Source organism: Pogoniulus pusillus, chromosome 32, assembly GCF_015220805.1.
Source record: "Pogoniulus pusillus isolate bPogPus1 chromosome 32, bPogPus1.pri, whole genome shotgun sequence".
Classification (NCBI taxonomy): domain Eukaryota; kingdom Metazoa; phylum Chordata; class Aves; order Piciformes; family Lybiidae; genus Pogoniulus; species Pogoniulus pusillus.
Window position 1 is genome coordinate 2,245,297 of NC_087295.1, and position 14,338 is coordinate 2,259,634.

At 52.4% G+C, this 14,338-nt stretch overlaps 2 protein-coding genes across 5 annotated transcripts in view; both read left to right on the top strand.

Moving 5' to 3' along the window:
- The window catches only part of BMPER (BMP binding endothelial regulator), a 161,703-nt gene extending 158,985 nt beyond the window's left edge, over positions 1 to 2,718 (top strand). For 2 of the 3 annotated variants that reach the window (XM_064169888.1, XM_064169889.1), the window contains one exon: positions 2,121 to 2,718. In XM_064169888.1, the coding sequence (XP_064025958.1) occupies positions 2,121 to 2,302 (182 nt within the window). In that variant the 3' untranslated portion in view covers positions 2,303 to 2,718. The remainder of the gene's footprint in view (positions 1 to 2,120) is intronic. The other variant, XM_064169890.1, reaches the window with a different exon arrangement.
- A 4,442-nt stretch (positions 2,719 to 7,160) lies between these two features.
- Positions 7,161 to 14,338, top strand: part of NPSR1 (neuropeptide S receptor 1) — an 82,456-nt gene continuing 75,278 nt past the window's right edge. Inside the window, exon 1 of one of the 2 annotated variants that reach the window (XM_064169947.1) lies at positions 7,161 to 7,507. The gene's annotated coding sequence lies outside the window, so the exon portion shown is untranslated. The remainder of the gene's footprint in view (positions 7,508 to 14,338) is intronic. The other variant, XM_064169944.1, reaches the window with a different exon arrangement.

Below are 14,338 nucleotides of genomic sequence, written 5' to 3' on the forward strand. Positions count from 1 at the left end.
GCCACAGCAACTCCACCACCTCCCTGGGCAGCCCATTCCAATGCCAATCACTCTCTCTGCCAACAACTTCCTTCTGACATCCAGCCTAGACCTGCCCTGGCACAACTGGAGACTGTGTCCCCTTGTTCTGTTGCTGGATGCCTGGGAGGCTTCCCTCCTCTTTGATACTCACAGTCTTCTTGATACACATCTGCTTCTTGTCCCACTCCAGAGGTTTTCCAGAGAGCTTTTGTTCCCCCATTAGATCAGTGATGATGCCCTGGCTGCAGTGTGTTTGTTTCTCCAAATCACAGCAACATGCAGGTTGGCAAAGCCCCTCAGGGTCACCAAGACCAACCTAGAACTCTGCTCTACAAGATTCACCTGAAACCATAGCCCCAAGCAGCACATCCAAACCAGCCTTAAACACATCCAGGCTGGCAAAGCCCCTCAGGGTCACCAAGTCCAGCCTACAGCCCTGCTCTACAAGATTCACCTGAAACCATAGCCCCAAGCACCACATCCAAACCAGCCTTAAACACATCCAGGCTGGCAAAGCCCCTCAGGGTCACCAAGCCCAACCTAGAACTCTGCTCTCCAAGATTCACCTCAAACCATAGCCCTAAGCACCACATCCAAACCACCCTTAAACACATCCAGGCTGGCAAAGCCCCTCAGGGTCACCAAGTCCAGCCTAGAACCCTGCTCTACAAGATTCACCTGAAACCATAGCCCCAAGCACCACATCCAAACCAGCCTTAAACACATCCAGGGTGGGTGACTCCAGCACCTCCCTGGGCAGCTCATTCCAGTCCCTGATGTACTCTTCTGTATCTAATCAGTTCATTTCTGCCTGGATTTCTCTTTCTGAATAGCAGCAGTGCTGAAATGCTACTCCAGGTCAGATCCTCTCAACCAAACAACATTTTTATTCTGCCTGGAACAGAACTGTTCTTTAAAAGACTCTGCACCTTCACTGCCTTCCAAAATGGAGGAAGCCTTTTTTAACACAATCCCCTCTGTGTGTGTGTAGCAGGACACGTTCAAGAGCCCCTTCCCATCTATGAAGTGTTTTATCAGTACTTGCTTTTGCCATCAGCACAGCCATTAGAAATAATAACAGACTTTTACTCTCTATTGAACCCTGGATTGCTCTCCACACACTAAAAAGGCAGGATAGAGAACGTTAAGAGTTTAAATATCGATCTAGATGGGGCTGGAGTGCTTTTAGCTGAGCTCTCAGTGCTCTCCTGTATTGGAAATGCATTGAGCTGGCAGCTACATAGATCAATGAACAGCTACTGGAATCCTTAAGTAGAAGAACCCTCATTGTCCGTGGTGAAATAATCATAAAGGCATGGAGCTAATTGGTTTTTAACGTTTGGTTGGGTTAGAAATGGTGCTGCTGAATTGCCATCATTGTCTTGATTTGCTGGAACGTGCACTGCTGAAAGCAGCTGAGGAAGAGAAAGTTTGATGTGCTGAAGGGCTCTCCTTGCCCTTCTTCTGGCTGTAGAAATGGGACTGGTAATAACTCTCTGTCCTTGTAAAGGTGAGTGGCAGGAGGCTGGAGCCAGGCTCTGCTGGGTGATGCCCAGGGACAGCACAAGAGGCAGTGGTGGAAGCTGAGGCAGAGGAAGTTCCATTTAAACATGAGGAGGAATCTTCTCCCTGTGAGGGTGGCAGAGCCCTGGAACAGGCTGCCCAGGGGAGTTGTGGAGTCTCCCTCTCTGGACATATTCCAGACCCATCTGGGTGAGGGCTTGTTACAGAGTCTACCAGAAGCCAGTTGCTTCTACACTGCCATTTTTTACTGCTCCCTTCTATGTCTCATGCTAAGAGGTGACCTCATTCGTGTTCACACATACGCAAAGGGCGAGTGCGAGATCAGAGATCACATTGGGTGATTCTGTGCTCCACAACCTCCCTGGAGGCGTTCAGGGCCAGGCTGGATGAGTCCTCGAGCGACCTGTTCTAGTGGGAGGTGTCCCTGCCTATGGCAGGGGTTTGGAGCTGGCTGAGCTTTGAGCTCCCTTCCAACCCCAACCGTTCTCTGACTCTCTGTCTGCAGCAGAAGCCAAGCAAAGCGCTCCCCACCTCTGTCTAACCTGCCTGTTTCCTTCCTTCTCCCTGCCTCTCAGCCACCCAGTGCAAACACGGTGCAGTGTACGACACCTGTGGCCCAGGATGTGTCAAAACCTGTGACAACTGGAACGAGATTGGCCCCTGCAACAAGCCCTGCGTGGCAGGCTGCCACTGCCCAGCAAACTTAGTCCTCCACAAAGGCAGATGCGTCAAGCCAGTCCTGTGCCCGCAGCGATGACCTGACCTTGCCTCCCCTTCCCACGGACACTAACTCAGATGCTCACAGCCAGTGGAGGACTCCAGCTACCCACAGAGTGTAAATGTGCCCCTGTGTGTGTGTGTGTGTGTGTGTTTCTGTGTGTCCCTGTGCACGCACCTGGCACCTGGACCGCTCTAACAGGGACAGCTGCGCGTGTCTGGGCGCACAGAGCTCGACACAAGTGCCCTAACCGTAAGTCCAGCTCCTGTCTCTCTTCTGTGTCCACACACACACAGATCTCCATTTCTACACAGCATAAAAGGTTGAATTATTATTATTATTATTATTATTATATGTATATTTTTTGCTATAAAGTTTATGTATTGTTGTTATTATTTCTAGGGTCCCCTGCTCTGTAAGCCATTGTATAAATAAACCAGGTGGTTTTAATATAACAGCAGTGGCACCAAAGCCTTGGATCACTTTGCCATTGCCAACGTTTGGCATTTCCAAGGAGACTCTTCCTAGGGCCACAGCCGCTGCCAGACTGGATTAGTTTCAACCACAGGACCTGGATTTACAGTTGGAGAGGAAACTCATTTCTCTGGAGGTGGAGGAGCTCATCCCGGAGCGATTCAGGCGGACCCCGGGAGCTGCGCGGCGATTGGTGACGGTGCCTCATGGGGCAGGGCAAAGCTGGGGTTTGGCGTTTAGGCTTTGCTGAAACACCTCTGCAGAGCAGTTTCCAAGGCTGGCTGGCCAGCTGCCAGCACGGGGAGATTGCTTTCTGGCAGGGCACCAAAAGAGGCAGGAGGGGCCAGATTTGCAGAAGCGTTTGGCACCCGGCAGCTGCCTTTGAAACTGTGACCACTTCCCATTTCATATCCTAATGCCCCAGCTCCCTTGTTGTCTTTGGCAGGAGCTCTGAATGCACAATAAGGAGCTAGAAGCAGCTATTCCTATATGTCTGAGCCCCCTTTAACATGTTGGAAACTGCTGGGGTCGTTTCATATTTCCACCCCCCCCCAAATATCATGCACAAAGCAAATCCTGCTGTGAATTGCAGCGTTAGATTTGGCTGTGCCTTGAGAGGGGAAATGATGCTGGGTTTAGTCACTCCTTGAATTTAGTAACATGTTGAGTTTATCAGCATGGTTTAGGAGACAGATTTCACCCCATCCAAGCAAACAAACCAAACAAAACCTTCCCCCCCCAAAAAAAAAACCCTAACCAACCAGTTGAGGATGTCAAATGCTAATTGGAGAGCTGCAGTTTATTTCTTTGCTGGTCTTTCACATGAGGTTTGCAAATGTGAGCTTGGTGAAGCTCCCAGAAGTCTCCCAGAGGAGAAGAAATAATGGAGGGGTTCAAGAAAAGCCTGGCTGAGGCACTTAGTGCCATGGTCTGGTTGATTGGACAGGGCTGGGTGCTAGGTTGGACTGGATGATGTTGGAGGTCTCTTCCAACCTGGTTGAGCCATCAGCATGCACATGCAGCCCAGCCAGCTACCCATGCTCTGGGCTACAGCAAGAGCAGTGTGGGCAGCAGGGCAAGGGAGAGGATTCTGACCCTTTGCTCTGCTCTCCTCAGACCCCACTTGGAGTCCTGTGTGCAGTTCTGGAGCCCACAACACAAGAAGGACATGGAAGTGTTAGAGCCAGTCCAGAGCAGGCCATGAAGATGCTCAAAGGGCTGCAGCAGCTCTGCTGTGAGGACAGGGTGAGAGAGTTGGGGCTCTGCAGGCTGGAGAAGAGAAGGCTTCCAGGAGATCTTGGAGTGGCCTTCCAGTATCTGAAGAGGGCTCCAGGAGGGCTGGGGAGGGACTATTGACAAGGTCTTGCAATGACAGGAAGAGGGATAATGGGTTTAAACTGGCAGAGGAGAGATTGAAACTGGATGTTAGGAAGAAGTTCTCTCCAGTGAGGGTGGTGAGAGCACCTCCAGCCACGGTGACTCCACCACCTCCCTGGGCAGCCCATTCCAATGCCAATCACTCTCTCTGCCAACAACTTCCTCCTAACATCCAGCCCAGACCTGCCCTGGCACAGCTTCAGACTGTGTCCCCTTGTTCTGTTGCTGGGTGCCTGGCAGAGGAGCCCAACCCCACCTGGCTACAGCCTCCCTTCAGGTAGGGTTTGGTGCTGGTATCTTCTCATGGGTAATTAATGGTAGAACAAGCAGGGATGGTCTCAAGCTGTAACAGGGTAGGTTTAGACTGGAAACTTGAATAAAATATTTCCCAGCAAGAGTGGTCAGGCATTGGAATGGGCTGCCCAGGGTGTTGGCTGGGTCCCCCACTCTGGATGTGTTCAAAGGTTGTTTAGATGTCCTTGGGGATATTGTTGAGGGGGGAACTTTGTAGAGCAGGGTTCTCATTTGGACTTGATGATCCCCCCCAAGGGTCTTTTCCAACCTGAATGTTTGACTCTGTGAATGCAACAAACTTGTCTGTGATCCTGGGCCAGGAGGAAGATGCTGAGTGAGGCTGGTCGGCTTGGGCACCACACCACTCAAAATGCTGTCCCACCTCGTTGTCACAAAGAGCTGGGCAAGCCACATCAGGAGCATGCTGTGGAAGCTTACCCAAGTCTGAAACTCTGCCTGATGCTTTTGTGTCCCCTTTGTGTTCTTTTTCTCAGCAAAGAAAACCCCACAATTGGCTTTTAAAGGCAGAAAGGATTTCAAAGCCACACACAGAAGTGCTCTGGGAAGCAGAATTCAAGTGTGCAGATCCTGTCAGAGCAGGGAACTTAGAAGAGCTTTCTGTGGCTCATGTGATAATTGCCTGGCAAAGAAGAGATTTGGAACAGTTGTGGTCGGTCCTAGGAGTTAAAACTGAAACTGGCAGTCACTAAAATCATTTGAAGCATCAGTTGGGACAGAGAACATTTCATCCTGTGAGCTTCAATCCTGTGGGACTGAATCCAGCAGCAGTGAGTTTGCAGATGACACCAAGCTAGGAGCAGCTGTGGAGCTGCTGGAGGGTAGCAGAGCCCTGCAGAAGGACCTGGCCAGGCTGGATGGGTGGGCAGAGGCCAATGGGATGAGATTGAACAAGGCCAAGTGCAGGGTTCTACACTTTGGCCACAACAGCCCCAAGCAGCACTACAGCTTTGAGGTCCCTTCCAACCTAAACCATTCTGTGATTCTATAATCCGAGTGATATATTTGCCATGCAAACCTGGTGCCAGGTTTGGGCTTGGTTGTGCTTATGTTGGTCTTTGCAGATCACTTTGTGCTAGTTTGTAAGGTGAGATACATTTGAAGGAGCAGAGGTTTCAACCAAAGGCCAGTCCAAAAGGGAAGTCAGAAGCAGCTCTGTAATCCAAAGGATGGAAGCGAGGGAAGACTTGGATCAACAGCTCCAGCATGCATCTGTGCTCCCTGGCAAGTCATTTCATGGGCTCTATTTCACTGGGGCAACGAAGCTCTGAAGTGATGCATCTCTGTGAAGCCATGCAGGCTGTTTTCCTTTGCTTGGGATTTGGGAGGGGAGATTTTTGGCCCCCTTTCTTCAGCTGATGACTCCTATATGCGATACCACTTGGCCAAGTGACTTCACTGGTGTTTGCCTACTGGTGGGAAAGAAGTGATAACACTTTACAGAGGTCACAGAAACACTGGGGGAAATGAATCTGTTAGAAGTGCCCTGAGCTGGGTTTGGGCAAGGCTCCTCTTCGTGTCCTCTGCTCAGTGCTTCTCTCACCATTGCCAGATCTTGTTCACAAAGAGGAACCTGCCCTGCTTCTGGAGGGGTAAGTACATTATGAGCCCAAAAGGCCAGGACAGAGAGCAGGATTTGCTCTGTGCTGGGCAAAGAGAAGACCTCCTTTGGTGGATTTCCTCCTCCTGGGCTGAGATGAGTAGAGCATAGAAGGTAAGAGATCTGGGACACTGTTACTGCTATGTTTACAAGCTTTATTCCTCACCTCTTGGTGTAATTAAGCTCCCTTAAGCTCAGTTATTCCACACCCTTGGTGTAATTAAGCTCAAAAATAGTCAGCATTGTGTCTGCCCAACAAGAGAGCTTTACAGACTCCTTTGCAGAATGCTCATATGGGTTTTGGGGCAGAGTGGAGGTCCCATGGGTGCCTCTCACAGCTGCAAGTGCTCTGACTTGCAGCGGCCAGGACAAAGCAGCAAAGATGTCCTGGAAAACACCAGGTTGCAATCCACAGCTGTGAGGCTCATGTTCATCCTTGACCCTCCTAACACCAGCTCCTCCTGCCCCTGCTTCACCCACTGCCCCCTCTGGGGTATGACTTACGGAGCCTGCCAGTGACAGCACCCAGCCTATGAAGCTCTCATTTACTGCTTCCCAGATCCACCTGCACTATAAATGCCCTGAGATGGAAGCAAAGATACCAAGTGGGAAACTCTCTTAAGGCATGGTGGGCAAGCAGGCTGCAAGGATAATGAGAAGGGGCACAGGGAGAGAAGCTGCAACAAGATAGACTGGAGGCTCAGGCTTTTCCTCCCCTGCTGCCTCGCACATCACAGCAGCAACCCTTCCCTTCCTGCTCCTGAGCAACCTCTGCTGAGCTGGGCAGCTGCTACTCCTGACTCAAGCTCTCCTGTGGTCACTTCTCCTGGGCTACCAGCACCAGAACAAGGGGACACAGTCTCAAGCTATGCCAGGGGAGGTCTAGGCTGGGTGTTTGAGCAGCAGGAATGCAAACACATGCACCAGTTTGCAGCAGCAGTGGATCAGCCCCAACCTGCTTGGACAGAAGATTCCTTGGCTGCAGGCTGTAGCAATGGCCATGCAAAACCCAGTGAGGAGACCTCTCATGCACACAGGAACATGCAACAAGTGTTGCCTGGAATGCTAGAGGGCTGACAAAATGCTGAAGCACTCAGCACTGCTCCAAGGAGCAGTGGCAAGCCAGAGGGACGAGGAGCAGCTTGAGAGCAGAGCACAGGTGAACCTCATGAGGCTTAACGAGAGCAGGTGCAGGGTTCTGCACGTGGGCTGGAGCAGCCCTCACTATAAAGAGAGGCTGGGGGAGGAGGTGGCAGAACTCAGCTCTGAGGTGCAGGGTTTGGGTGTGCTGGTGGGTGAGAAGCTGGATGGGAGCAGAGAGTTTTTGGTGGCAGCTCAGAAGGCAAATGGCAGCCTGGGCTGCTTCAAAGGCAGTGTGAGGAGAGGACTTCTGCCACCTGAATCTGCTGAGACCTCACCTGGAGGACTGCATCCAGCTCTGGAGCCCTCGACACAGGAAGGACATGGACCTGGTGGAGCAGGTACAGAGGAGGGCAAAGAAAATGGTGTGGGGGTAGGAGCACCTCTGCTATGAGGAGAGGCTGAGGGAGCTGGGGGTGTGCAGCCTGCAGCAGAGGAGGCTCAGGGCAGAGCTCATTGCTGCCTGCAGGGAGGCTGTAGCCAGGTGGGGTTGGGCTCTGCTGCCAGGCAAGCAGCAACAGAACAAGGGGACACAGTCTCAAGCTGTGCCAGAGCAGCTCTAGGCTGGATGTTGTTAGGAAGTTGTTGTCAGAGAGAGTGATTGGCATTGGAATGGGCTGCCCAGGGAGGTGGTGGAGTGGCTGTGGCTGGAGGTGTTGAAGCCAAGCCTGGCTGGGGCACTTAGTGCCATGGTCTGGTTGATTGGCCAGGGCTGTGTGCTGGGTTGGGCTGGCTGAGCTTGGAGCTCTCTTCCAGCCTGGCTGATTCTGTGATTCTATGACTCTGTGACTGCAGGAGCAGCAGTTTTGGTTGCTGTTTTCTGGGCGTGCAGCAGGTGGTGCTTCACAAATGTGCTTTGCAAGCAGCGCTGGAAAAGAGCAGAGCCTGCCGATTCGAGAGGTCATTATCGTGCTTGCTGGCGTTCTTTGAGGGGTTAATTTATCTGTTTTGATTCAAACCCCCAGCATTTTGCATGGGAGGGTCCTCCACAGGATGGGTCTGCTTCAATAGGCAGAGTGTGCAGAGTGTTTGAAAGATGGGGACGCAGACACAGCTGTTCCCAAGCAGCCTGTGATTAAGTCTGTGTTTGGAAAGGAGTTGGGTAATAGCAGGATTGTTTCATCTGTCTCTGTCCTTTACCTTCAGCCCCATCCCCATTTACTTAACTTGGGTCCCAAGTGCTACTTTGCACAAGCACATAAGAACGTGAGGAATGTAATGTTGTTGGGAGAGGTCTATCGTGGATGTGAGGAGGAAGTTCCTGGCAGAGAGAGTGATTGGCATTGGAATGGGCTGCCCAGGGAGGTGGTGGAGTGGCTGTGGCTGGAGGTGTTGAAGCCAAGCCTGGCTGGGGCACTTAGTGCCGTGGTCTGGTTGGTTGGGCAGGGCTGGGTGCTAGGTTGGGCTGGCTGAGCTTGGAGCTCTCTTCCATCCTGCTTGATTCTATGGTTCTATGAGGAGGCTTAGTCTGATGTTCCCTGAGTCACATTCATTACCTGCCAGTGTTCTTTCCCTGCTGGCACCAACAGCTGAGCTGTTCTGTGGCTCTGGACAGCCCTTTCGCAGCGTGGGTGGGACCTGTCTCAGAACCTAAAGCAGAGCTTGCATCACTGTTTCCCCTCATGGTGTCTTATGAGTGAGCTAAGCAAGGTGCTGGGAGACTCAGCTGCTCTTTGCATTCTGCAGTGTCACAACACCAAGCTTTATCTCTAATATGGCAGCTGTCATTGCACAGAAGCATAAACCCCTGTGAGCCAAGGGAATGGGAGGGGGGCAGTGAGTCAGAGAGCTAGAGAGAATCTCCTGACCCTCTTAGCAAAGTTTTAACTGAGCTTTACTCCTTTGGAGGGAGTTTTCTTTTCCTGAAGGCATCTTTTCTTTTTTACATAAAAGTCATTTTATGGTTTGGTTTTTAACCCCTCAACTGATGAAAGGGCTCCTGGTGAACATCTTGGAGAGGGACATCTCTCCTCTTCCAACGTAGCTAAGGTTGGGGACATCCCTCCTCTTTCAAAGTATATAAGGTTTGAGCAGCAGGAATGCAAACACATGCAGCAGTTTGCAGCAGCAGTGGATCAGCCCCAACCTGCTTGGACAGAAGATTCCTTGGCTGCAGGCTGTAGCAATGGCCATGCAAACCCCAGTGAGGAGACCTCTCATGCACACAGGAACATGCAACAAGTGTTCCCTGGAATGCTAGAGGGCTGACAAAATGCTGAAGCACTCAGCACTGCTCCAAGGAGCAGTGGTAAGCCAGAGGGACGAGGAGCAGTTTGAGGGCAGAGCACAGGTGAACCTCATGAGGCTTAACGAGAGCAGGTGCAGGGTTCTGCACGTGGGCTGGAGCAGCCCTCACTATAAAGAGAGGCTGGGGGAGGAGGTGGCAGAACTCAGCTCTGAGGTGCAGGGTTTGGGTGTGCTGGTGGGTGAGAGGCTGGCTGTGAGCAGAGAGTTTTTGGGGGCAGCTCAGAAGGCAAATGGCAGCCTGGGCTGCTTCAAAGGCAGTGTGAGGAGAGGACTTCTGCCACCTGAATCTGCTGAGACCTCACCTGGAGGACTGCATCCAGCTCTGGAGCCCTGGTGGAGCAGGTACAGAGGAGGGCAAAGGAAATGATGAGGGGGTAGAAGCACCTCTGCTATGAGGAGAGGCTGAGGGAGCTGGGGGTGTGCAGCCTACAGCAGAGGAGGCTCAGGGCAGAGCTCATTGCTGCCTGCAGCTGCCTGCAGGGAGGCTGTAGCCAGGTGGGGTTGGGCTCTGCTGCCAGGCACCCAGCAACAGAACAAGGGGACCCAGTCTCAAGCTGTGCCAGGGCAGGTCTAGGCTGGATGTTAGGAGGAAGTTGTTGGCAGAGAGAGTGATTGGCATTGGGGTGCCCTCTGCCTTTTGGGGTGCCCTCCTTTTCTTTGCCTTTGAGATGGAGGGCATCTCAAAGCTCAGAGGCTTTTCTGTGCCCCTTGGGGTGCCCTCCTTTGCCATGGAGGGCATCTCAGAGCTGAAAGGCTTTTCTTTTGCCCTTTGGGGTGCCCTTCTTTTCTTTGCCATGGAGGGCATCTCAGAGCTGAAAGGCTTTTCTTTGCCCCTTGGAGTGCCCTCCTTTTCTGTGCCCTTTGGGGTGCCCTCCTTTTCTTTGTTGTTTTCCTGTTCTGGCAGTAAAACAGAACAGAAACCCTCGTATGGTTCCTCCAGCCCAGCCTCTGGTGTTTGGGAGGGAGCAAGGCAGGTCCCTGGAGGAGCTCTGCGTGTGTGTATGAGGGAGAGGAGCACGGAGGGCTTTGTGAAGGGGCCAGGCAGGGATGCAGGATGCACACATCCGAAGGGATCTGCCGTCTCTAGATTCTGCTTGGTGTGCAACAGCTTTTTTCCCGTGTCTGACCTCCAGGCAAAGGTTGGTAGTGGTTTTTACTGGCCCCCCTGCGACTTCGAAAGGAAGCAGAAGTCCTGAGCTGCTCAGTAACACTGCAAGTGTTTCCAAGCTTCATTTGGGAGTGACTTTCTCGAGGATAAAGCTGTTTTGTTGGCAAGGCAGCAGGGTGGACTCGCTCCTTTTGACACCCACTGGAGGGAGCAGTGATAATGTTCTCAGCCTGAAGCTGCTGACTGCATTAGCAGTGCTCATGGAAATCTGGGGCACTAAGAAAAGATGATTTGAGATCCTGTCTCTCCTAAAGCTCTGTTGTGTGCTAAATCAGGCACCAGAGGGTTTGCAGTGCTCTGGGAAGGCTGGATAAAGCTGTTTGGACATGAGGGTGATGTTTCCTTTCCAACTTACCTAACTGCATTGCTGAAGAGCCTTCTCTGTGGTGAAATGGGCTTTAGTTACTGCCAGGAGTGACTTAGGGATGGGTTTTTTCCTTCGTGGCTAAGAGCTGTAGGTAAAATTGTTGTCCTCAGCTTCAGAAATTGGTTTGGTTTTTAAGCTGAACTTGGAATGCATGAGGTTGGAAGGGACCCTCAAAAGTTATCCTGTCCAACTGCCCTGCAGTAAACAGGGACATCTCTAGCTGGCTCAGGAGCTAACTTCTGCCAGGACTGAGCATGGACCATTCAGCAGAGCTGCACAGCATCACAGGTAGTCTACAACTACCTGCAGGGAGGCTGTAGCCAGGTGGAGTTGATCTTTTCTGCCAGGCAAGCAGCAACAGAAGGGGACACAGTCTCAAGTTGTGCCAGGGCAGATCTAGGCTGGATGTTAGGAGGAAGTTGTTGTCAGAGAGAGTGATTGGCATTGGAATGGGCTGCCCAGGGAGGTGGTGGAGTTGCTGTCCCTGGAGGTGTTGCAGCCAAGCCTGGCTGGGGCACTTAGTGCCATGGTCTGGTTGGTTGGGCAGGGCTGGGTGCTAGGTTGGGCTGGCTGAGCTTGGAGGTCTCTTCCAACCTGCTTGATTCTGTGATTCAAGGTTGGAAGGGACCCAAAGAGATCACTGAGTCCAACCCCCCCTGCTAGAGCAGGACCCACACCATCTAGCTCAGGTGACACAGGAACACATCCAGACAGGCCTTAGAAGTCTCCAGAGAAGGAATGACCCAACGCCCTATAAAGTCCCTCCCCAGCTTTCTTTTAGCCCACTTCAGATACTGGAAGGCCACAGTGAGGTCTCCTTGGAGACTTCTCTTCTCCAGACTGAACAGCCCCAGCTCTCTCAGCCTGCCCTCACAGCAGAGCAGCTCCAGCCCTCTGCTCATCCCCATGGCCCTTCTCTGAAACACTCAATGACCCTGAGCTGTGTGAAGTCTGTGCCCCTTGGGAGGGTGGGCCAGGAGGCAGCAGGCTGTTGATGTCCACTTCCTTCCCTGCTCTTCACTGCTACTGTAGGGTGCTTTGGTGGATTACTTTTACTATGTAGGCTTCTCAGACCAAATTGTGCTGGGTAGGTTTTGCACAGCTGACAGCAGGAAGCTGGCAGCTTGACAAGCATGCCAGCATTTTCTTTTTTCATTTCACTTGTTCTCCTGATGCCAGGTGCACAGCCTCCAGTTGACAAGTTGAAGGGGTGCCAAGAAACACAGCTGGAAGGTCGCTGCTGCTGCTGCAGTGTTGCCTGTGCAAAACCAGGTGGGAGCTTTTGGAGCTCAGGGTCTCTGAGCCCACTCCTCATTTGCTCCTAGCCACAACAGGCAGCTGTGGGGTGGCACCTCGTGGTTTGCAACTCTGGCAGCAGCTTTGGGGTGGCACTTGGTGGTGATTCTGCCCCTCTACTGTGCTCTGATGAGACCCCACCTGGAGTACTGCATCCAGTTCAGGAGCCCCTGGGACAAGAGGGCTGTGGAGATGCTGGAGAGTGTCCAGAGCAGGGCCAGGAGGATGCTGAGAGGCTGCAGCAGCTCTGCTGTGAGAACAGACTGAAAGAGTTGGGGCTGTGCAGGCTGCAAAGAGGAGGCTCCCAGGTGACCTTCTTGTGGCCTTCCAGGATCTGAAGGGGGCTACAAGAAAGCTGGGGAGGGACTTTTTAGGCTGTCAGGGAGTGCCAGGACTGGGGGGAATGGAGCAAAGCTGGAGGTGGGGAGAGTCAGCCTGGATGTGAGGAGATCATTGGGTCTCTAGGCCATCATGACACTCTGGTGTCCTTGCATCAAGGCTGGCTAGACAAAAAGTTCTCTTCTGGAGGCTTTTCTCATGCAGCAGAGTGAGTGGATCTCTTGCTGACTGAGAGCATCAGGAAGCAGATCTGTTGATTGTGTGTCTCCTAGCCTCTTCCCTTTTTAATGCAGCAGAGTGAGTGGATCTCTTGCTGACTGAGAGCATCAGGAAGCAGATCTGTTGATTAACTATGCATCCCCTGCCTTCTTTCCATCTGGCTTCTGCAAGGCACACTGACAAGCATCAGAGATTAAAGGCAAGATTCCAGGTGCCCTTTGGTCCTTGTGATGCTGATGGAAGCTGTCAGCACCTGGGACATGAGTAGTGTTAAGTTAGGTCTACCTCCTGATGCATATGGGCCAAAGCCTAGCCCATCACAGGCTCTCTTCACATCATCCTTAGCTCTGGTTGCTGCAGATGCAAACCTGACCTAAATTGTTTGTTTGGTCATGTTGTGTTTCTTGTTAGCTTCCAGTGTCAACTGAAAATCATCAGCTCCAAGTTTGTCATGCCTTTGGCACTGGCACAATAAACTCTGCTGTAGGCTTGGAATGCTGCAAAGAGTGCCAGAGGAAACTGTGGCTGGGTCCATGAGCCAAGGGTGTATGGACTGCCAGTCTGGGGACATGATTTCTTTTGCACAGCAAGAATCAAACTGCTGCTGTTTAGAAATGGGCTGTGGGAATGGTTGCCAGGCCCTGCTCACCCTCCTATTGCCTTTGGCAGCCTGCCTCTGAGCTTCAGATTTTGCAGTGGGGAACTGCTGGTGGTTGTTTAAACTGCTGCCTTCACCTGCAGCCCTTGCCCCAGCCTGGCTCCTGTGGCAGTGGAGTTAGCACAGTGATGCATGGGGCAGCAGTTCTGGCTTTGCCACTTGGTACTTGGATGTCATTGCCACCATCCCCTGCAAGGAGAGCCCTGCCAGTCCCTCTTGGTGCTCTTTTGTTGTCTGTGGTGTTAACTGCAGAGCACCACATTAGTGCTCACGGGCACAGAGTGTGAGTGGGGAAGGGACTGCTGCTGCTTGCAGCTAGGCTGGCATATTCCACCTCTCAGACTGCTGTGAAGAGCTGAACTTGTTCCTGGAGGAGCCTGTGGAGTGGCAGAGCCAAGGCTGGGGAGGAAACAGGACCATATGGGCAAAGCAGCATCAGATGGGCAGGCAGAGAAGATGATGAGCTGGGCTGTGACAAAGGGGTGCAGCATTGTTTCCTTTTGGCAGCAGTGAGCCCCTGCCCTGGCTCTGCTGCCTGCTGAGCCCTGGGCTGGAGGGGTGCAGCAAGCCTCTGAGCCACTGCCATGGACACAGGAAGGCAATGAATGTGGCCAGAGCGGGGAGCAAGGGCTCTTTGCTGCAGTGAGGAGTATCTGATGGTATGTATTTGTTCTGCTGGCAACCTGGAACTTCCCCTAGGTTCTCCCCAGGCTGAGACTGTGTCATTATGACTAAATATGAGCCAGCAGTGTGCCCAAGTGGCCAAGAAGGCCAACAGCATCCTGGCTTGCATGAACAATAGCGTGGCCAGCAGGTCTAGGGAAGGGATCATCCCCAGTACTAAGCACTGTTGAGGCTGCACCTTGAATACTGTGCTC